This window comes from Echeneis naucrates, chromosome 15 (genome assembly GCF_900963305.1).
Source record: "Echeneis naucrates chromosome 15, fEcheNa1.1, whole genome shotgun sequence".
Classification (NCBI taxonomy): domain Eukaryota; kingdom Metazoa; phylum Chordata; class Actinopteri; order Carangiformes; family Echeneidae; genus Echeneis; species Echeneis naucrates.
Window position 1 is genome coordinate 6,854,943 of NC_042525.1, and position 25,007 is coordinate 6,879,949.

Genomic DNA, 25,007 nt, shown 5'->3' on the forward strand with positions numbered 1-25,007 from the left:
GACAAATCGCCCAGTGAGATGATTTAGATATCATTGCTGTAGTGTTGTTTGACCTTTACTTATTGGCACATTTAACATAGATCTTGTTTAGAAGTATTAGGAAAAATTATTATGAAATAATAGATATAAAAGTATTAGGAAATAAGAATTTCCTTTCATTCAATTTACCCAACATGATTTCCCTCTTGATATGTGATGCTTGTTAATGCATTGGTTTTGGAAAATTCTTTGAGCTGCAGTGCAGGTTCTTAAAGCTTCTAATGTACAAATGATTTCCTGTCTGTTTGGTTGAGATGTGCCAAGTGATGGAGTGGCCTTTCAGTATTAGTAATGCCTTGTGATTTTAGAGCTCTGGCATTCAATTGCTCAAATTGCTCAGACTGCTGTCTTTCACCTGAGAACCTAGGGCTTTTGCATGATGTATGTGTACCCTTCTCCATCTTATCAACCACTTATCTGCTGTCTATTTATATATATAAATCTGACTCTGTGTCCATTAATATATGCCTATATTTTGATTCCCTCAGCATAGAGTAGTTTTTCATTTTTTCCTAGATCAGGAAAATTGACTGTGCTGTAACACTTGTTAATGCTGTCCATTTTTCATAGCTGCTATCTTGGTAACTAGACTGTGAATATTCCCTGGTGGTGGAGCTGGTGTCTGGATGGGAGTAGTGCCTACTGGGGGAAAATACAAAAAACTCCCTGGGTGTCAACCCAGAGAGTGAGAGTAGAAGTGACAGCCAACCCCATTCTATCTAGTTTTTCTTGAGCTCAAAGAGTCCTATTTGACAAATTACACAACAATTGAATGTGGAGCTCTAATGAATAATACACAAGCCAGTCAAATAAGTTGTAGAACTAATCTCCCTTTAGGACATATAATCCATCTCAGATGGGATTTTATCCACTGTTCCTTCACTTTGCTTTTCACAGTTCTCTAAAGAGTGAATAATTACCTAGTACATTTTGAGGATGGAAGTGTGCTTAGATTTGCACTGACCCCATGCTGATATGTACTCTGTAAATGCCCTGTGGAAATCAAAGCTCCCAGTGAGTGTGTTTTTGATGTTTCTCGTTTTGATGAAGTCAATCAAAGAAATCAGGCTGTTTGGCTACAAGCAGTTGTTGCCCCTACTTTTTTTCATCCTTACAAACATACATACAGAAGGTCTTTTTACCCTTTATTCATTTTATTTACCCTCTTCTGTCTTCAAGCAGCAGTACTCTTCTTGATGGCAATCTACCTGTATTTGCAAAGAGCTGTGTGATTTATCATTCTTTACTGTGTTACTATCAATCCTGATTAATAATGAATTTTATAGAATCTCAGTGACAGTTTCTATAAGGAGTGGAAATGATGTCCATAACTCCAGTGGAAATGCATCACTCCTCTTTTTGCAGAAGTAGCCTTCTATCCTTAACGTATACGACACAGTATAACATTGCAAACCAGCGCACTTAAAACTGATACAAAGTGAAGCATGCTGAGCTTTTACTGCCCTCTGCACTCACTCTGATGCATACAATTTATATTAAACAGATTAAACCTTTATTTGCAAGTAGTATCTTCTGCTTTGATGAGGTTGTCCAAGACTTTCCTGAATTAAACCAAGCATTTTAGCAATTTGAATAGAAACTGTGCCTATTCAATTCCCATGTTATTATCCTTTTAAGTTGTTGATGATATCTATTAAGGTGTTCTGGTGCATTTGCAATCCTGTAAGTGTGTCAAATAGGACTCAGCCTTTGATCTGAGTACACTTAAAAGTTCTGATATATTAAATACATGTATTTATCCACTGAACATTACCAGCACTAGAGGCAAACATTTTGTGTTAGTTATATTCAAGTATTTAAATTTGATCACATTTGGAAATGTATTCTTATTACTCACTAAAGATGTTGTAGTTGCATTTTATACTCTCGTTTAATATTATCTGTCAGTGTCAGTTTGATCTAGGCAGCAAGTTTCAGCCCTGCCCCAAGTTTCAGTGGTACTAAAGACTCCCCTTTATGAAAGACATTATACCTGTAAGAACATCTCAGCAGGTTCATTTAATACAGTAGGAAAGCGACTTTATTCTTCAGCAGCCACTTTTTAATTATGAGGATTTTATTTAATAATAAAATATTAATGCAAATCTTTAATTGAGGTAAATGGTGTCCACATGAACTTTAGTGTTTGCATATGCATATCCCCCCTGTATTATCTCAACTCTATTTGATTGTACGCAGCAGTGATGATATGAGACCTCAAACCTCATGCATCACATGAACTTCTTTGGCTTCATTTTAAAGCTAGGCTAGCGTATTGACTTATGACTCTCATGGCTCTGTCTGCTCTGGATCAGCCTTTCTCCTGCTCTTAAATTGCCAGCCATAAGATGCTGATGTTGAACTAAAGTTGGAAAGATTAATGTCTCTTGATCTAATCCCTCATCTGGAGACTTGGGAAGATAGGTTTCTTTTGTGAAGTGAACCAGAAGAATGGCACGATGGCTGACATTTGGGTTTGATTTTTATACATATTTTTCTTACCAAAATTTTAAGGTTTGAATCGAAAGTGGCAAATAAAATTTATTTAAGTGTCTAGTCTGTAGTAAAGAAAGGCAAAAAGAAATACTAGAAAACTAACCATAAAATAACAGTATCTTTTCTTTGCACATGATCAACTTTATTAGAAGTACACATATACAAATGTATACAAGTGCAAAGGATGGGCTATAAAAAAAAAAAAAAAAAAAAAAAAAAAAAAAGAAAACCCCTCGAAAGGACTAAGACATTCTGGGAGGCTGGTCAGCCAACCATCGTAAATCTTGGACTTCCAGTTGCATTTTCTTCTTATAAAAACTGGATAAAATTGCATTCCTTGCGCTACAGAGCAAACTTTTGAATCTTTTTTTTTTCCACATACAACCTCAAAGAATAATAGTAGATGAACAGCCATATATGTCCTAGATAACATTGGTTGATATCAAAACGGTGTTTTCTTGGTTACTGTCCAATGATTTAACAAAGGCATTTCCAGACATTCAAATTCTTATATAATACGGCCTTAATTAAAATATAATGTTTTTTATCCAACAAATTTCTTCTTTTTATTAAGAATGATTTTTTTGAACAGAAAATAGTTGTCTTCAAGATAGAGCTCTTCCTCGGCAGATCAGAACACTTATGAAGCTGAGTTTGTCTCAGAAGCTGCTGGGAGGACACTGAAGTTTAAAAAAAAAAGAAAGTTTCAGTGCCCATTCATTATTTGAAATTTTTTCTCATGTAGCCTATTGATGTACCATAACATTACAGCCCTGTGTCTAGTTCAAGTTCTGACCAATTCTAACCAATGCTTTCCTAAAGCCTACACCCTGTCTCAATGCTGAAACATGAGAACTGGAGGCATTTATTAATAATACTCAAGTCAGTTGACATTAAATGTTTAATATGTTATTCTTTCTCTACCGCTGTTCAAAAAGGAGGATGTCATCAGCATAAAGAGCCCTTTTTCTTGTTGGGAAACTGCCTAAATACCAGGTGGACGCACCTATTCAGTTTTAGGAATGATCAGCCACTCTTGGAGCATAAAGTCAGAGGCACAAGCATAAACTAAGCAGCACGGTGGCTTGGTTAGTGCTGTTGCCCCACAGTAAGAAGGTTGCGGGTTCGATTCCTGGGCGGCCTGTTTCTGTGCTGAGGTTGCATGTTCTCCCTGTGCCTGTGAAGGTTTCATCTGGGTACTCCGGTTTCCTCCCACCGTCCAAAGACAACATGTTTGGGTTAATTGGTGACTCTAAATTGTCCGTAGGTCTGAATGTGAGTGTGAGTGGTTGTTTCTCTGTCGGTCTTTCTGTGTTAGCCCTGAGATGGACTGGCGACCTGTCCAGGGTGTACCCCACCCTCGCCCAGTGTGAGCTGAGTTTGCCTCCAGCACCCCTGCAACCCGGAAATGGATAAGTGGTTGAAGATAAATGAATGAACAAAAGGTTCTAAAGGTTAAATGACCAACAATCTGTTGGAAAGTCCCTGTGAATGGAACTGGGGGGGGTTAGGGTTTTTACAGATTTTTGATTTGATTGTGCCAACCAAAATGAATCCAGTCAGTCATTCAAGTAATCATTAATTCAAAGCTGAATAGAGCTCTGAGCACATAGTATCAGTATTTTGTGTTGGTGAAGAGGATAGACCCATTGTGAAAAGTTATTACTTGCTTGATGTTTACTAACACTACTGTGCTTTTCCTGCTTCTATAGTCCATTCCTCTTTAAAGCTGACATCTAGTAGGATATGTACTAACCTTCTAGCCAAAAGCATTGCTATACATATCCAGTTTATATTGAACAACCATCTGTCAGCAATGATAAAACTCAACAGATGAAAAAGATCCAAAAAACAAAGACAAAAACAAATAACAAAAAAAATTTAAAATTCAATAAAATCCTGTTAAGTTTAAGACCTTGAAAAGAAAAGAAGAAAAGTTAGAAGTCAGGCTGTCAGGTCCGATAGCCTTATTACTTTGCTGGTCATTGATTGCGCTGTAATGTGTTCTTGCCAAGCAAATTTGCTGAACTGGTCTTTCTGCTTGTGCATTGCAGAAGGAGAAAAAGAAGTAATAAGAATATTTGTTTTAAGGATTAACACATTGTATAGAGATTAATAAAATATCTGAGATAGTGACGTCTGTAACGACCTGATTTATTATTAATTAATGGGACAAGCTATCAAAGTGCTTTTCCTCCAAGGTTAACAAATATTTTATGATAGTTTATCTTATCCGAAGGTACAATTTCTCAGTTGTCTGTAAAATGCTAAGCTGTATCGATTTTGAATCTCAAAATATTTTACATTTTGGCAACAATTCGGAATTGTCCAAAATCTCTTGGTACCTAAAGAGATTTGGGTCGATTCCATGCTCCCAACTTTGTGGGAACAGTTTGAGTATGGCCCCTTCCTGTTCCAACAGGACTGTGCACCAGTGCAGAAAGCAAAGTCCATAAAGACATGGATGAGAGAGTTTGGTGTGGATGAACTTGACTGGCCTGCACAGAGTCCTGACCTCAGCCCAATAGAACCCCTTTGGGATGAATTAGAACGGAGACTGAGAGCCAGGCCTTCTCATCCAACATCAGTGTGATAAACAAACGCACTTCTGGAAGAACAGTAAAACATTCCCATAAACACACACCTAAACCTTGTGGAAAGCCTCCCAAGAAGAGTTGAAGCTGCAAAGAGTGGGCCGATGTCATATTAAACCCTATGGATTAAGAATGGGATGTCACTTATGTTCAAATGCGAGTCAAGGCAGGTGAGCTACTTTACTTTAGGCAATATAGTGTGTGTAGATCAGCCTGTGAAGGGAATGCTCAGGGGGTTAAAATTCATTCTCAAAGATAATTTGTGCACCATAAATACCATATACCTCACAGACACAGTCCTGAATATAGAGGCCATGTATGTACTGGATCCTTCACCTGATGATGAACTTTGCACCATGCGTCACTGTGTGCCACTTTGATATTTGCCTAAGTTTATGTTTAATTGAATCTTGAATATCATTGATACTTGAATATAATACCCCTTAAAATTTGGACACAGAGACAGGACAGCACCATATTCTGCCGGGGGCAACCTTTTTTTTTTCCCCCAAATATGCAAATGCAATATACAGAAAACATGCTAGAGGCTGCAGCACCGAGGCTATTTACTATAAAATTTCAGTTCTAAATGTAAAAAATCTGGGAAATTAGTGGACTGATTATAGTTTTTAAACATGTAATTAAAACATTTGATTTCACAGCATAAAAATTACCTTGAAATTGGCAGGGACAACAACATCTCTTAATCTATCAGGTAATCCATATTATTTAAAGTTTTTGCAACTCGACTGTAGATTTATTGATCTGGTTCAACATAGAAATGAAATCATAGCTACACACAGAATTTGGAGACAATGGAGAAAATTCAAGACTCCTATGACATTTAATCACCTGTTCAAGTGCAGATAGACACAATATCAAAACTGTTCAGCTCCAGACTCGTGGAACTTACCTTCTAAAATTCCCCAACCAGTGCTATTAATCTTATAGCAGCAGGGAAACCAACATATCTGACATTTTCAAAGTTGCAGCCTTTATGGGAATGCGTATGTATTTGTTGAAATTAATAAATTTGTGTTATTACCTAAAAAGTAAATTCTATTCTGAGTTGCTACTGAGAACGTGAAGTTAGGATTAGCTTCCTCTTCTTCTTCCTCCTCCTCCTCCTCCTTCTCCTCGTTCTCTCTTTAGCTGCTCCATCACAAGCAAGAAGATCAACACAGACGAGGTTTGTGTTGGAGACCTGTGTCCACTGAGTTTTCCCTCTTTCCTCTCAACAGTCCCATGATTCTCACTGAATGATTTCAGCCAGTAACTCCCTTTTCAATTGAGTCTTACACACACGCACACACACAGTGCCACGCACTGTGCTTCAGGCTATTTCTGGTTGTTATTGACTACAATGGGGTTTAAATAGCTTTAATGAGTGTGCATGATTATAGGTGAACTAAAAATATACACTCCAGCAGAAGGACACCTGGGTTCCTTTTTTTTTTTCCTTTTATATTTTTCCCATGCAGTTGCATGTTGGAGGGAAAAGGAAATGTTCCTCTTGGGATCTGGGGCAGGTTTTCCTTTTATGAGCGTGTTTGATATTCGGGACATGCTCCGGCCTTAAGAGCTCCATGATTCATTGCAGGAGGCAACATTCGCCCATAGCAGAGATCCATAGCAGGGACTAATAATAGTCTAGCCTGACTTAATATCGCATGCAACGTTCCTAACGCTACCTAACACTCAGAAACTAGTAAAAGTTGTTTTAGAAAAATGTAGCTTCTGACGTTTCTCCACTTGAAAAATAGAAGAAAGAGGGCAGCATCTTTTGACTGGGTTGAAAGTATCTTGCACAGAGGGGCCCTTTGTTTTATTATGAACCCATGAAATGGCACTCCTCCAAGCTAAAAAAAAGCTAAAAGCAAGATGGAAAAGAGTGCAAGAAAGCAATGGCTTACTGCTGTTATTTTCATTTGTATTGATTGGGCTGTTTCTTGCTATTACAGATGTTTGTTATTTTTGATTAAAATTTAAAAATACCTTTGGGAAATTGAAACCTGCTGAAAGTTGAAAGTGACTTTAAAAAAAAAAATTCGCATATTCTTTGGCTCTCCTTTTTGTCCCTGTATGTGTTTTTCTCTCTGTATATAATTGTTCATTATTCATTCATTGTATGCATGCCAAATATGAAAGAGAAATTGATGTGTACTCATTTAAATTCATACCATTCACCAGGCACCTTGATGCCTCCCCGTCTAACCCAGATTTTTCTCCCTAAAAATCTTGTAAAAATTTCATCAGATCCTGGTTAGTTGGTAGTGCTGTCACATGGGGGCACTGTTAAACTGTGAACTGCATCAGGATGCTATATGGGAAGTGATATCCACACAAAATGGTTGCAGCCAATTCACCAATAAACCTCAGAACAATTATAGATTCCACCATTTTAATCTTTGTTCCTCTACCAAAACGACATAGTCTTGAAAGCCAGGATGTATATAATTTGCTTTTTGTGTGCTTACCCCCATTTCACTGTTGTAATGTTGTACATTAATGATGTTTTTTTTTTTTTTTTATTCCCCCCATCATGCAGGTCTGGTTATTTGTGGGTGGATGCACGTCCCATATGTGCGATCCCATTCTGACAGTGATTATAATGGAAGTTTTCACTGTCTTTTAGGCTTATGGTATGTCAGTTCTGCCACTGAATCTGATAAAAGGCACACGGAGTGTGGCGTATGAACGCCTGGAGAACACAGAGGACATTGATGATGTTGAGCATCAGATTGAAAAGCTGAAATCCAAGGTTGGTCTCGATGAATCGCACAGCAAGTACCGGATATGACATAAACACGGATTGCAGAATCATCTTTAAGTTCAAGAATAACTTAGTGAAAAGAAATTTATCTTTATAATGACAACAACTGTGTGAATGAAAATATTTCTCTTTTTGCTTTAGTACGAGGGTAACGTGATTCATTCATTGAACTGTCCACCTCCAATTGATTTATTTGCCAAGCTTCTTAGTATTCTATGCAATTTTGAATGGCTGGCGCTGTCCTGATCAGCTACTGAAACACAGGCAGCCAAAACAGAGAAACTAGTGATATATGTCTTTGTTGCTATTAGCTGCTCATGGAAAGTTGATGTTAAATACAAAGGGCGAGTGCACTGTTCTGTCACAAACATAGATGTATTTAGTGGAATTAAGCATATATATGACACACCCTAAAGAGCTCACAATTATCTTAATATTTACATAAGATTTGTGAAAAGGTTAAGTGTCATAGACTGAAGGTGTGATTAGTTGTTGTTGTCTTTTTCAGTGTAAAGATGGACGTCCCCTTTCTTCAAAGGACAGACGCAACCTGCAGGAGCTGGAGGGTAAACTGCAAGTCCTCCAGCGCAGGGGGAGACACCTGGAAATTGCAGAGAGGAACTGCTGCACGAAAGTGGGGAGTGCTCTCAGACCTTTCAAGGTGAGCCTGCATTACCGAATTGGCTTTCGTACACAGAAGTAAATTATATGTCTGATATGGACTGCACTGCATACAAAAACAAACCCTTTCAATGTCTGTATTTTACATGTGATCTCACACAGTCAATAATTCAGCATTATGTGTTCTTGCCTTGGTTTTATTGATACTTATTTATAGTTTTAACAGATTTTTTAGATTATCATTGCACAATAAAGAGCACTACAAAACATTATGTTTCTTCACTTGCTAGTTGCACAGTTAAATTTTCTTTTGTTTTTACCATTTAAACACCTTCCTCCCAAACAGCTTTTCTTTGCTTAAATTCTAATCTGGACTGCTCCAGATTTACTTTTAGTTCTACTTTACACAACTGCATATTTCCAGGATTCCCATGGGTCGTCTCGTCACCTAATTTACTCTGAAGTCTCTCAGGGAGTCTCACATTTCTAGTGGCTCCCCAAGGATAAACCAAAGCAACTGCAAACTCTGTGATTTTACTTTCTCAGGGAGGGAATCTAATACCTGGACTTCAAAAAGAGTAGTATTACAATTGTTCCTATATTGAAATGTGCTTGTTTTTTGCAAGATATAACGTTACATGACAGGTTGATTTCTTGGGGCCACTAGTTGCCCTGAATCAGTCCAGTCAATCGTTTTGAAAAGATGTACTGATCAGTATTCAGTACAGATTTTTTAAAGTGCAGTCCTGTTATTCACCCCTAGTTCTTAATGGTCATTTTTATTTATTACTATTATTTTTTTAAAGCCCGTTACACAAAGTTTACTGCTTAAATGCAAAAGTTGAAATTTCAGAATTTCCACTGTAGTTTTGGCTTAAGCCATTAAGAATGGTAAAAAACAACAACAAAAAAACCCCACACACATTCAAGGGACTCAGTGTCACCCATCTCATATATCCCATGAAAAAATTATCACCACCAAAAACAATTCTCAATGAGGCATATTCCCACAAAACCAAACAGCTCACTGTATCTTTATCCCAAACCACTTTGTTACCAGCTGTTATCATGAGAATATCCGTTTGGTGGTATAAACAGCTTTGCATTTTTAATTAAAAAGTTAGTGGCTCCCATGATGAGTTTGGCTGTTACTGTAGCTGACATTATTCACAAATATAAAACAATTAGAAAGCATTTTCATGTGTACTGATTTTTAGTAACCTGTAAGCATGGAAAATATCATAACTTCTCTAAAGTTTCCTGATTAAACGGTACATGCTTTAAAAAAAAAAATTTAAAAATATTTTATTCAACTTCTACGCCTCCTTTTATGCTCATGTAAGAAGAGCAGTGGGATGGGCAAAAACTAGTTGCACTCTGTACATTAGCTGTAGCATTGTGCTCATGTGAACATGATGGCATGCAGGGTTAGGGTTAGCTCTCTGGCATGCTCTCATCTATCAAATAGAAAAGATAATCATCTTCAACTAAAATAAGCTTAAAGCCATATTGTTTTTGCTTCCATCATCATTAACCTTAATGAAGTGTAATTCAAAAGCTGTTTTCTCTGCTATTCTTAAATGTGCTGGTAACATAGTGTAAAACTAAATGTGTGTGCGCGTTGGTTTACTGCAGTTGAACTTTGAAATGATTAAATCTCAACTGTAAAAGCAGCTACATGCATTCATCGTAATTAATTAATCATATTTCCATCAAGTGTCAATCACTGGTTTGCTGAAATGCAACTCTGCTTATATTTTACCAAAACCATTCAAAAAGAGACATCACACCTGCATGAATCATACAAACTGGTGCATTTTGCTTTTTTCAATCAACTCAAATCAATATTCTGATGTTCCAAGGACTGAAAGAAAATCCGACATGAAAAAACCCAGGTAGACACAGCTGTAAATGAGAACACAATACTCCTATTCATGTTTTACTGGGCTAATTCATTTGTATATTTGATGTGTAGTACACTTTTGGAAACATAACAGCATGGGTGAATGATACGTATCTATTTTGTCTTTGCACACAACACACAGACAATTCGATAAATATCGATTCCAGTGTTCTTCACACATTTTCTGTTTTAGGGATAGTATAAGTTGCAGCATTACGCCTTTGCTTAACATTTAACGTTCCCACTGCTATTCTTTTTCTGGTATTTTACTGCTCTGCAGGCATGCACAAACATTTTAAACCAGTGTGTATAACAGTTTGTCTTTAACCAAGAGGGTTGATAGTCCCCAGACTCAAATTTAAACAGTAATGAGTTGTGAGATTTATTTATTGTATACTCAGGCTCTGCTGTAGAGTGATAAGCCAAATGATCATGATTTCTCCAGAGCAATTATACCACTTCATCTGAACCACATGCTGTCCTTTTTATATCAATCCTGGTGTTTGGTTAAAATAACCTATTTAACATGTGGAATATGTGCAAATAAAAAGCGCTCAGACATCACAAAATAGTGTGCAGTTTTGATTGGATAATTAACTAAAGGTTAAACAGCAGATTGATAAGACACTGTTTTAAATAATTCATATGAAATGACAATTAGTATATGAAAATAAAATTCCATCTTGTGTGGGAACCTGTTTTCATATATCAGAGCTTAATCTTTATCAGTGTGTTCATTTAACAGTCAATATTTCAAGCCTGTAATTTGATGAAAGCTGTGTCCAGACGCCTGCACATTTTAGTGGTCAGAGGTGAAAATCATAGTTTGAGGGAGAAATTTTGCAAAAAAAAAAGCTCTTTTGAACTCGATGATGAACTGTCTAACTGAGAGAGCATATTTCCATCACTGGTCAGCCAAACAGGCAAACAGGCCGGATGTTCTGTGAGCTTAATAACATGCTAGATTTAAAGACTTTCTGAACAAGGCCAAGTGTAACCTTGGTACAAGGCAATACTAAGGCACAGTAATACATGAGGGACTCAAAACAAGGCTTTCTACTAAAATACAATCCTATAATTACACATGACAAGCAAAAGGGTAATAGAAAAATGGGCCCGCCTCAAATTAAACTCTGTTACATTTTCTAGTTGAGGTTAATAGATTTCCTGGTGATTTTTGAAGGTACTGTAAAACAGAAATTGAAAAATGATGTGGATCCCAGACTGAGGCTGTGCAAAGCAAAAGACAAAATAAGAAAGCTATTCTGTTGCTGTCGCTTGATAGCTTCATACACTTGAAATCATATGTATTTTAATTGCACTTAGTTTGCTGTATATTTCACTTGGTCTCAGGTTACTTGGGTACAGTTGTGCAAGCTATTCTGGGTATAAAGGCCATCTCCAAGGCTAGGGCTTATTGCCTTTTTGGCTGCCGCCCACCTTTTTCCTCCCTGGTTGCAACCCCCATTCTCTCTGGACTGTGCCATTGCACCCCCACCCCCCCGTTACCTTAGGTAAAAGTGCCAAACTACGGCTGGCCAAGCCATATGGTCCTTCTTTGACAAAGGAACTGACAAAAAGGTTATACTCAGTGACCCAGTTCATGCTTTTGAGAACACTCTTTTGCATTGTCGAGGTTTATTCATGGGTTTCATCATGATCACATATTACAGTTTGGGTACATATCACTCTTTTCTAATAGGTACTTCTTTTTTTCCCCCCCAGATATTATTGGGCATTTTTTTCATTCTGGTTGCACTGCTGTTTACCATTGCCCTATTCATTTCAAAGTAAGTCATAATGGTTTCTATTACACCATATTGTTATTCAGGCAGTATACTTTGAAAATGTATGCCAGCCAGTGTGTGTATATATATATATATATTTAAGTTTTTTTCATGTTTGTTTCAGTTTGGATAAAGCCCTCCACTCTGCTGGCATCAGCTCTGGGTTCATAATCTTTGGCACCAACTTAACCAATCCTTTGAATGAACTTCTTTTAGCCCTACAGCCTGTGAGTATCTTCTCATCTCTCATATCAAAAAAAAGATTATCTTCAATTAAGATATGCTTAAAGCCATAATGTCTTGTTTCAGTCATCATTAACCTGAATGAAGTGTAATTTAAGAGCTTTATTCTTGGCTATTCTTAAATGCACTGGTAACGCTGTTTCAAATTTGAGTATGAGTATATGCTTCAATTGCACCGAAATTTTATTGTCTAATATGCCAATTAGAGATTTTTTTTTTTTGTACAAATCCAGCCTCATAGACACCACTTGTATTGGGCAAAATTACAAATGAATAAATTTGCACATTCATATAAAGTTCTTAGCAGAGGCCTGTACACTTGAAAGGACCTCAGTCTTCTTAGTAGGTCGAAACGACTGGACCTTTTTGTGAAGTGCGTCAGTGTTGATTGACCAGTCCAGTTTGTTGTTGAGGTACCCAGGTATTTGTACTACGCCACAATCTCTATGTCCAGACCCCGGATGTTCACTGTCCCAGTACAAAGTGGCTTCCTGATGAAGTCAATTCCCTCCTCCTTTGTCTTCCTGGCATTAATGTGCAGGTGGTTCCATTCACACCAGTTGGCAAAGTTGGTGATGACATCCTTGCACTCCAGATCGTTCCCCTGAGATACACGTCGAACAATGGCTGTATAATCAGAGAACTTCTGGAGGTGGCAGCTGTCAGTGTTGTGTCTGAAGTCTGATGTGTGGGTGAAGACGACAGGGGACACAGGGGACTGCGCTATCACCCTGATAGCGCAGTCCCCTGTGGAGCCGCCGTGCTGCAGACTAGCACATCAGACACACAGTCACGAAGCCTCACATACTGTGGTTTGTTGGTGAGAAAGTTGGTGGTCCATGCAGCCAGGTTACACCCCCACACTTCTCCCTGATCAGTGTTGGCTAGATCCATCTAGAGCTTATATTTTAGAACAAATTTATCCATAAATGCAGAACATTTCATAGAGGTTCCCTGTTTTATGTGCTGTGTTAAATTACCAAAGTCTTACTTGAATTAATTTGCTTGTAAACGTTCAGGATTGACAGAATATGAAATAACTCCTCCTGCATTTCTCCTCCAGGTCATTGCCAAAGATCTGGATGTGGGACAAAGTATCATATGTTAAATTTAGTATTCTACAATATATTTTAGAGCAAAAGGTGACTGCTTCATAGATACTGGCATTGATTGAATGTTTGAGGCCAGTGTTCAGAAGCATGACCTTGGTATTTAAGGATTTAAGTGCACTGTGCCACAAATGGGATACTTTTGTGATTAGAATTTAGCTCATAGATCACAATCGATAAATATATATATTACATGCACTGTGCTTTTGTGTCTGAACTGCATCAGTAATTTACCCTTTAAATGAGTCTTTATCAGTCTGGATGATGCCGGAATGCACTGCACAGTGACCAGCTTAGGCATGCTCTAGTTTAATTGGGCTAGACTAAGTCATGTTGATGGTAGTAGCTGATGAACAGCTCCAGGCATCCCTGTGTGGCAGCGAGCGTGAATGTCTGACTCTGACAGCAATAATGGCTTTGTACCTGACCTCTGTCATTGGAATCACAGGTTTTCCCACTGGACTACATTCTGATCACAATTATCACTGTGTACTTTGTACTCACATCCATGGCTGGCATTCGCAACATGGGCATCTGGTTCTTCTGGATAAGGGTAGGCAAAAGCGCCACTTGCACGTTGCCAAAAAAATACAAGCACACTATTAATTGAACATGAAGTTTTTCTTACTTTTCAGCTGTACAAAATAAGACCAAAGAGAACTCGTCCCCAGGCTCTTCTCTTCCTCTGCATGATACTTCTCTTGATTGTTCTTCACACCAGCTACATGATCTACAGCCTAGCCCCTCAGTATGTCATGTATGGCAGCCAGAAATATCTTGTGCAGGTGAGCAAAAGTGTATATTTCTATGTCTTGCTGCTGAGAGCTAGCTCTGACAATTGGTATCTAACAATGGCAGTGTTGGTCAGCCAGAGTTGAAACCACAGCAGTCCAGTTGTAGTCAGCAGCATTGTCTCTAGAGGCAGGTAGTGGGGCTTTCAGAACCCTGTTCCTCTTTGATTATATCTATATATATTAGGCTGCATCAGTCTGGCATTTGACAGTCTACACCCTGTGATCTGATATAGTTCTGCCCTCTGTGTGTATGATAAAGCTGCATTCTCAAAAAATCTTTAAAAAACATAACTCAAACAAAGCTTGATCTCTCAAGCTCTGTATGACTCAAAGGCCAAACATGGCTGATTCCTATCATCTGCTGCAGTTTTGCAGACAGTTGTTGAATACATTGCCCAAAGCGCCAGTCAAGCAGTGAAACAGTGTCGAATAGCAAAAATACCGAAATACCTTGCTGTAACTGTAAATTACATCATGTCTATCTGTTGTTGTGTTTTCTCTAAACTGAAAACCCTGCTCTGTTGAGATCTGAATAACGTACGTTTGTCTCTGGCAAAACTTGCAGCATCTTTCGGACAACATCCTAGAGAGTTTGCTGTTAGTTTGTAAGACTTACAGTACCCTTGAATTCATGATTACATGAACCAGAGTACTGATAGAGCTGAATAATCAAGTCACGCCATTTGGCCAGGCTAGGTTTGTAGTTTCCTCATTGGCTGTCTCGTTTTCAAAATCAATTGGTGCCAGGAGGTTCTGTTGAGGGAGAGAGGTGTCTAGAGCCTGAATTGTTGCCAACTTAGCACATTTGTCGTGTGATTTAGAGAAGTTATTAAAAAAGGCACCTAGAACAGAGTCGTCAGTACTGACCAGTGAGTGAGAGGCATACTTCTCTGTGGATCTACTCTGTTAAGTGAGTGGCAGAGAGGCAGAGCAGCAGTATGTTATCCAGATGGAGGCTGTGTTCTGCCTCAGACAAAAAATTAAGATATTCTGTCTCTTCCTTCTTTCTCTCCAAGCAATATTTTACAGATTTAAAAAAACTGAGGATGAAGCACAATCTTTGAATTTATGTGCCTGGTGATTTCGTCAGATGGTGTTGTGGTTGTAACATTAGGATTTTAGCAGTACAAAGCAGCAGATTGGTGGTTAACATGTAGTCTTAATGCATTTCAGTCAGCATTTCAAACGTCTTCTGTTTTCTGACAACAGAAACAACGTATTTGAAAATTCTGGTAATTAAAATAGCATATAAGTGAGCACAGATCACAAGACAAAAGCAAACGAAAAATGGGCTGAAATCAGCTGACATGATGATGCCCTCTATTTTACACATTGACCATAATAGTCCACCTATTTACTATCATCAGTTTTAACCGAGTCTTCCTACATATATACATACATTTAAAAACATATATATAAAGATGTGTGTGTGTGCGTTTTGTCTTGATCAGAGTCAGATGCCCTCGGCTGGTACTACATCTGGGAATGGTACATTTGGCACCACAAGGATCTGTGATGCTGATGCGCCTGCGGGTAAGTCTGTCATCTCTGCTGGCACAGTAGAGAAGCACTGGTCTAATAGTGAGGTGCTGGGAGAACTTACAACACATCATCAAAGATTTATTCTTCACAAGTCGAATCTATACATGTGGAATGGGAAGACAGTATACTGCCCAGCCGTTTAGAGTATAACACTGCATCACCTTTCATTATTCATTTGCAGACCAAGGACAAACATTTACTAATGCAATACATGGCCTCTTACTGTCTCTAACTGTTTTCATGCCAAAGATTATTACAGTAAATCAGCCACGAAAACAGAAATGTGTGAATGTAATCATATAATTGATCTTCATCATGGTAAATTATTCATTTACCTAATGTTCAAGCTGGGCCTGTTAGTAATGGAGGGGATATGGTGCACTTGGTGCATTTGATGATCAAGCCAGTAATTGCTCTGAAATAGAAAAGTGTACATTGCGTCATTTGTGCATATGTGTCTTGGAGTATTAACATCATACTGGAGACCGATCACATAAGCAAAAATAAAACTTACTATTAAGTATAAGTAGGAATATTAGCAGTCCTGATATCAATATCAGGACTGATATCATTCCTACAAAGATTTCTTTATATATTCCCACCACTTCAACCACTAAATCCTCGTCAATATTTAACCAGTAGGGATGTTTACATTTTGCTGGCAGGGGTCTGTCAGTGTAGTGAATGATAAATTTTTAATTTAAAGAATTTAAGGTTGGAGCATAAGTGCTGTCCCAGAGGATCAAGAATTGGAATCCAATTAGAGTAGCTCGTGATTTTAGTCATGTTTAAATGTCAAATAAAACAAAGACCAAAGTTAATTTTAAAGCAGCTATGTATTTTATTCTAGTCTGGTCAATTAAATTTACTTTAACTTTATCTTTTGACTGTGTGCTGTGTGTTTAGTTATGCGAATGTTAAAGGGGGCAATACGAAAGAATACGAAAGAATTCTTTTTCTTTTTTTGTTTTTGCAGCAATTCCTGCCTGTTAGATAAGTTTGGTTTTGATCTATTATTATTGCTGTTTTTAATTCCACAAAAATGACACTGAATTGAATCTAGAGCTACAGAGGCAGAAAGTAAGTGCAGAAATTAAAGACAAGAAATGATTTGTATACTTCTCCTTATGGGCCATTTGTGGGTTTTTACACATAGCAGCATGTACGCTTTACCTAAATTAATTAGCTGATAGCACTTTTAAACAACCAATAAAACTGATGTGAAATCGCTGTTGCCTCCATCAAAGATGTTGCTGATGGATGTTGTATTAGTTATATTGCAGTATAGTGCAGGAAGAAATGGCACACTGTTTTTTACTATCAATCATCCATCTGTCCATTTACCTCTCCATTCCTCCGTGCATCCATGTGTCTATCGAGTGTGATCGGGGCATTTGATTTGTTGACAGTGGCAGAAAACGGCCCTATAAGGTCATTTTCATTTCATTTCATTTTCAACCACTTATCCGTCTGGGTCGCAGGGGGTGCTGGAGCCAGTCCCAGCTAATGTTCTGGGTGAGGACAGCGTACACCTTGAACAGGTCACCAGTCCATCGCAGTTTTGTCAATTTATTACCTGGAAACTGAACTGTTGTTGTTAAGTATAATTACTGCAGAAACTGGAGCCAGTGCCTCCAATAACATGACACTTGTGGGATAGGTGGAGAGTAAATTGCTGAACTACAGGCAGAAACATGTAAGAAACAGAAGTGATTAGCATATTTGGTTTGGCCCTCTCCAGCCGGTATGGTCCGTGATTGATGGTTATGTGAGGGCACAACATGAAGGTGGTAATGAACTAATGATTTCGACATCTGAAAGAAGACTGTTCTCATTATTACATGGGACCTTGTACAAAAGGCAATTAGTGGCCAATGTTGCTATTTTTGTGGCCTTAGCCCACAGCTATGCTGAATCATATTTGGAAAATCTTATGATCAGGCTGACTGCATTAACAGTTATAACCATTCAAATCAGGAGTGGCTAGAGTGGACACAGAGTTGTTTCTCTTGTGAGGGAAGAAGCCGTGAGCTTTCTTGAAAGCACATGATACAGCATACTTAAATGATGATCAACTACTTAAACATGTTTCATCTATATTATATTATTATTATGTTACTATTATTGGGGTTAGGCTTAAATCAATAACAAAGAAAGCCAATATCATATTACATAGATGTATACTATATAATAACAGATGTTGCATAATGAATTATGTATAATGTCTTGTTTTTGGTTGCCTTTGGCCACATTCAATTAGTCTAGCCATGTTTATACAAGATAATATTGACAATAATGCCATTACGACCAACGTTTAGTAATTACATAAACTGACAATCCCTTATAATTCTTGTTTACATAGCTTCTCAGACAAAATTGCAGGAATGAATTGGCTTTTTTTCCTTCTTCTTCTTGTTTGTTTGTTTTTCTCAAACTAATAATTTGTTTGCTGTCACACACCAATCACAATCAACCCAAACAGATTCTTCCATGATTCTGCACCAGCCTTAGATTTTGTTCAACACAGAGGCTGTGTTTTTTCTGGCAAGAGGAGAGGTTATGGATAGCCCACAGAGTTGATTTAACAGTTATATGTGTTCCTAACAGGACCCTCCCTTGGTAAGAACAGGAATCATTTTTAGCCCATGTCTTGTTAATTATTGAGGGCACTTTTAGCTTGCCACTGCTATTAAATGGGAGGGGCGTGGCACCAGAGTCACCAGGAAAATAGCCAGATGTATTTATTTTCTGTCCCATTTGACCAGCCAAGGCAAGCTGATCCTATTTTGGCCATCTCGGAAATGGCTCTGACTTTCATAACAGCCTTTGTACCACCTACCACGAGGAGGAGGAAGTGTCAAGCAGAGAAAACACATGCAACTGAGGATGGAATTCAATCAGAAGCCTATTGACTGATAAACTGTAGAGACTAACGGCTGACATTTCATTTGCGTGGTGAAAGAGTGCTGCTCTTTTCTCTGTAGTCGCGATCATCTGCCTTTTCCCCAAAGGAGAGAGCGCTTCAGCAGTCTTTGGTGTCTAATAAATGGCAGTCAGTCAACCAACCTTCGCTTCTAGACGTAAATGACTACAACTCCAGTCTGAAAAATTGTTGATTAATTTGAGGTCAATTTTAATCACATACATGAATTATGTGCGTATGTATTTTTGAATGCCCTTTCATTTATCCAGTTGTATTTATAAATACAATATAACACACCAGTCTATCTTAGGACCTATGTATATGTTTATTGAATTCATACTACACACTATAGCAATATTCACAAACCATAACTTATTTTGTATGCATCTGTTATGTAAAGTATGTTGTAGTATTCAATACTGGTTAAATTCTGGTTGGCTCCAGCATTTTTATAAAATCTATGTATTACATTACGTTTTCTGTAAACATTTTCTTATATATAATATAATGTGTAATTCCAGCATGAGTTTCACAAACTGGATATGAACTGAATTTCATTAGCAGCTAAATTTTCTCTCTCTCTTTGACTGGGAAAGATAGGCTTGAGAATATTCTGTGGCATCAACCTTAGGACAGACGTTACTTTGTAATAACCTTTAGTGTGACAATGGATCAAAAGGCAACTGAGGCAAAAGAGGGTAGAAGTCTAGCTGGTGACTGATTGGCCAGTTTGTCACAGTAGTGTAATGACACTAACATCTTGGTGAGCAGGTGCTCGGTGCCAAACTCTCCATTATCTACTCTAAAGTCATTATCTTGCCATTATTCATTTACTGAGCATAATGGAAAATGAATCTTGAGGAATTAGTTGCCATGGCCTCGGAAAACTTGAACCGTAAAGTCTTCAGTGTATGATTAAACGCAGTGTGTAAAGGGGTTTTCAAGAGGAGGAGAATAAACGCTCTCTTTGTCCATTATTGAAAGGTCTGCTGTCTAGACCTCTGTGCAGTAGAGGTGCTTCTTCTCTCTGTACTTTCAGCTGCTCGTTGGGGGAAAAGGTTCATCGTAGTGCATTTAATTTCACGACCATCCCCTCTCAAGAAACTTGGGACAAATGCTGGTGGCACCACATTTCTCCAAGTTTAGTTTTAATATTGTAAATTGCTTTATGAGTTCTTTGAATGAATCATTTCATAAATGAATTTAATTTTATTACTTATAGCTTCCCAGCATTAGATGAAGTTGTACTATTAGATTATTATTACCAGCAGCTTTGATCAGAAACTCAGACTTGCATCTCAGTTCACTTACATCTACGGCCTGTGTTCGATGACAAAAATGTGAATATTTTTTTCAAGTAGTCATACTCCCCATCCTCTTAAACTATGTTCTATATTTTAAGTGCTTTTTTCTCCTTCTCTGACTGACAATTGCATCACGGTTAAAAATCTCAGTAATGTGAATAATCAGTCAAATTTATTTGAATATGCCTTCATCTCCTTCATTAATGCATTTGATTTTCTTTTACAATAACTGCACTTGTTAAATATTTTCAGTCTTTGTGTCCATCACTAATGATCATCCAAGAAATTAACTAATTAAATCCCCTCTGTTGTGGATAGCTTTAATTGTTAATGCCTCCATCACTAAATCAGCAACTCCCATTGTTTGGTTCCATTAGCTCCCTATAAATTCTACCCAATGATTTTTCTATACAGCGCCTTTTTCAGTTTGTAGCCCAAACTAAAACCAACTCTTCTTCATTCGTTTCTCAAAAAATTCTGTGCATTGTGAAAAGGAATATTAAAAATCCAGAGAACACTTAAGGAACGGTGGTTCAAAAACCCAGAATAAAACCTTTTGCAACAAGGAAAGTTTATTTAAAAGTTAGTATAAATAAATCCAATCCCAATGCTTGTTTTTGAGTTAGTAGGTGATTTTCCTACTGAACACCCTCTGGGTTCACGGCGTCTGTGTTCTGGCTGAAGTATTGCTTGTTCTTTATAACTTGTAATGTTAACACTGTCAGACACAAAATGATAAAATATTATGTTGTAGGACCACTCAAATCCATCTTGTTCTGTGTAAACAGCGAGCATTTTCCTTGTAAAATAGATCGCATCTCTTCTAATTTGAATCCCAGGGATGAAACTTCTGATACAGAGGAGTTCTCACGCTGTGGACTACTGTCTGTTTCCTAGCAACTTGCTGGTTTCCACAGCATTGTTTTAAAGAGCTTCGGGGTTGGGAAAATGGTTGAATTTCATCTGTTGCCTGTGAGATGTCAGGCGCCCAAGCAATTTGCAACAGGAGACTCCCTCAACCCCAACACAAATTAATACAGAGCAGAGAGAGAGAGTAATTTTCTTTGCATCAAGGGGATCATCATCAATTTGCATTACAATTGAATATGTCAATCAAAAGTTATTCTCTTGAAAGGAAAATGTCCATCTTGTAATCCACTTACTGATTCAGTGAAAATGCAGCTTTTAAAGACGATCTGTTTGCTTAGGACTGTGTCAAAAGACCTTTCCTATTAACAGCACTTGGCAACAAGCCTTTTGCTAAAGAGCCAGTGGTTTCTCAGACCAAAAACGCCGTCAGGAACTTGGAAACCAGTTTCCAAATAATGACACAGCTGTTAACAAGCTGTGTGATATCTTGTGTCAGCACTTCTAATGCGTGTAAGTTTTTAGAGCTTCAGCTGCATCTCCCCATCTCAGAGATTGTGTTAATGGTGTGGCAGTGAACAGTGGGTAGATGGTGTGCACCATAAATAGGAGGCTACAGCGGCGTCCCTCGTGAAGCTGGCTCAGTTCCAGTAGATGTCATTGGCTACATGTCACAAATCTTTTTCCCCCATTTCCTGTCACTGTTCAAGCTGTCCTATGGAATAAAGCCAGAAGCCAAAGCCAAAAAAAAAGGAAGAAATTATATTCAAGAGTAAAATTATAGAATCATAACCATCAGTAATACAAAACAACACCCTGTAGTTAGCCACCATTTTCTCTTCCTGCCGTCTGTTGGTGTAATCAGCGGTTCAGTTATGGACCACTCAGGGTGCTTCTTCAGTGCTCCTTGGATGGATAAAATGGGCAGACTAAATAAATAAATAGTTCTGCAAAGCAAATAAGATGCTTTTGTTTAATTTTCATTGACATAAGTAATATGAAAAGTCAGAGATTTGAAAAGAGTCCTGTTGAAGGAACACCAGCATCCTCAAAGGACATTGACCCGAAAGTGCTCTGTTGCTTTTCAGATGGAGAGAAAGAAAAAGCATACCATGTGAGTGCAGGATTGCTTCCTGATGGAGAGGCTTTTACAAAGGATACAGTGTGTGTCTGGAGCTCATACATATGGTTTTATGTACGTGTTTGTGTTTGAATGCAGAGATGAAAGTTACACATGATGCATCATGCTATGCAGGCAGCACCCACCCAGGTTTCATAGGTCAGGGTAGATTACCTGCATTCGCACAGAGAATGGTAATGATTTATAGGTGAAGCGGGGTCAGTGGCGTCCATGAGAATATATTTAGGTAGTCCACTGTTGTGAACCATCTGTAGGTCCCACTTGGAGCCCTGAAATTCAGGTGAGCAGCTGGAGAGCTACAGATGGCTTACATACTGGAGGAAAAGAGCTGGGTCATGGGGATGATGATAGACTTGCCTCCACCATTATATGTTGATCCTTGTGAAGCAAAAACTGATTTGCACTCCTGAAGGGACCTCGCTATGAAATCCTGATTTCAGATGGAAAACACTACAGGTCTGGCTTTTCCAAACTTTTGAAAATACTGACAGTAATGAATAAATTCTAAAGCACACTGAGTTATTGCTGTGGGCTTTGATGTCATGTAGCTTGGTATAAGTCTCATTGCACCATTCGTGGGGTTCATGTCAGTGTGAAGAGCTGTGTAAGAAACAGTGTGATAGAAGCAGCTCAGCGGGGTTAGCTTTAATGCTCCAGATGGCTCTCTAGCATAGCCAGACAGTGCATTTCATTTTCACTCAAGCTTTGTGGACTTTCTCTCTTGCCTTGTTGAATTGACACTGTAACAGTCTGATTAGGATTGTATTTAAATATTTATCTTTTTTTATTGCTTAAATGTGCATTGCTAAGTTAATTAATACGTATATTTCCCATTCCACTTTTTCCTCCTCTGACTTGATGTGAAAAGAATTCCAGCACCAGACACTGAATGCACATCATTGGCACTTTTCCCACATTTGACGTCATCTGCATTTCTTGGACTTGCCAATACCCTTTCAGGGAAGAACTGGGCTTTCAAATTCTTATATTTCTATTGCTGTCTGTGCCAGTCAGATCAATAGCAGTATCAGTCCTGTCAGAAACTGGAGAGTTAAGACTCAAAGGTTATGTCACCAGCATAAAGCACCAGAGTTGCTCTCTAGGGAAAAAAGGAAATTGGTTTTTATATTTAATGAGTCTCTTTTGTCTGGTTTTTTTTGTTTGTTTGTTTGTTTGTTTGTTTTGATGAGTTTATAAATCAATACCGAATGAGCTGTCCTTGATCTTGGAAACAAAATGTCACTTGGCAAACAAAACAGAATAAAATCGTCCTCCCTGAAAATGGCAGCATTAGAGGTTAGTGTCAAGTTCACATTGGTTCATTGTTTGGATAAATACCATAGGACATATTAATTTACTCATTCTTACCGCTTAAAGAGAAAATACAAACATGACCTTGATAAATAACTAAATAATTTTCTGCTTGGTAAATAATGTTAGCAGGCATGCAAATCTTGTCATACTTTTTGTTCTGAAGAACTCTAAACCTTATGTACAGCAAAGACATCACAAAAGGACATCAAATTCTCTACACAGGTTTCATCATGACTAGGACACACGGAAACGCACAAATACATCATGAGTAAAAAATGAATAGAAATGAATAACTAGCACATAGCACTATACCACAGAGCTCTGAGGTGTAACAGGATGCTCTTCAGTATTCTCAACGACAGTGAGCATTTTCTGTACGTTTTAAAAAATATGTATGATACATAGTAATCTGAATTATTGAAGAGGGCATCAAATGGCGTTGCTTCAGGTAGTCAGAGTGGACAATACATGTATAAGCCATACTTTTACCTTTTCAACTTGTAGCTCTGGATGTATTTGAGGCATTCCTTCAAATGCATGTTACATCCCTTTGGTTTTATCCAGTGGTTAAACCATATTCACTCTGACAATGACATGTCTTTCCTCTTTTCAGAAGTCCGGTCGTCTTTTTCTTTGTTGAAGCAGCACAATTGCCTGAGGGACTCTTACATGAAATAATAGCCTCTTTTTGCCTTCTAAGTGTGTAACCCTCCATCCCCTTTTTTTTCTTACAACTTAGATGTAAACTCTTTTTCCATAAAAGTGTCACTTCTTTTATTGTACTCTTCCTACTTTTCTGTGTGATGGTCAACAGGGAATTTGCTTCTCTCATTTATCCAGACTTATAACTTTACTTACTCCATGAGATGATTTCTTTCTTCCTGTAAATGATAAGATCTAAACTATTTAGCTAAAAACATTTACATTTTTAAGCAGATGTTTTTAGCTCCTTTTTCACTAGTTTGCAGTAGATACAGCTGTATATAAAAACGCAAAACACTGATGTAGACAAAATGCCTTCTTCTCTGGAAGAAACAGTGCAGCCAAGTGCTACGTTTTTATTCTGTTCCTTACTCATTTCCAACGTTTTTAAAGCTGAAGTGTTTTCCTATAAACTAGTTATTATATTTATTTAGTTTTAAACCTTAGAGACTACAGATACGTCAAAGATGCACATTTTTAAACATTTATATTAAAACCTTAAATTGAACACATTGTTTTTCCGTTTTTTTGTTTTTTTGTTTTTTTTGTTTTTTTTTTTTACAACAGTGAAATTTATGAAGACCTCCATGTTTTCTGTTTTACAGACCAGTGCACAGTGACAAGATCCTATCTTTTCCTCCACAAGTTCTGGTTCTTTAGCACCATCTACTACTTCGGTAACTGGGCCTTTATTGGGGTAAGTCCATGGCTGTAAATAAGAAGTCATTATCTTGATCTAAAGTCAAGGAGGTGAATTCTTCTCTTTGGCTCGTGGGTGAATCAAAACACTTTAGTTATTTTATATCTTCCAAACCATAAAACATGTACAGCAACCCTAACCCTCTATAAAACATC

General features: G+C 37.8%; 1 protein-coding gene across 1 annotated transcript in view; it reads left to right on the forward strand.

Annotated features, from left to right (window-relative positions):
• The window catches only part of lmbrd1 (LMBR1 domain containing 1), a 48,173-nt gene that overhangs the window by 21,564 nt on the left and 1,602 nt on the right, over nt 1-25,007 (forward strand). Inside the window, exons 8-15 of the mRNA XM_029521713.1 lie at nt 7,765-7,890; nt 8,411-8,563; nt 12,152-12,216; nt 12,338-12,440; nt 14,014-14,118; nt 14,201-14,350; nt 15,811-15,892; nt 24,758-24,849. Coding sequence (XP_029377573.1) covers nt 7,765-7,890; nt 8,411-8,563; nt 12,152-12,216; nt 12,338-12,440; nt 14,014-14,118; nt 14,201-14,350; nt 15,811-15,892; nt 24,758-24,849 — 876 coding nt within the window. The remainder of the gene's footprint in view (nt 1-7,764; nt 7,891-8,410; nt 8,564-12,151; nt 12,217-12,337; nt 12,441-14,013; nt 14,119-14,200; nt 14,351-15,810; nt 15,893-24,757; nt 24,850-25,007) is intronic.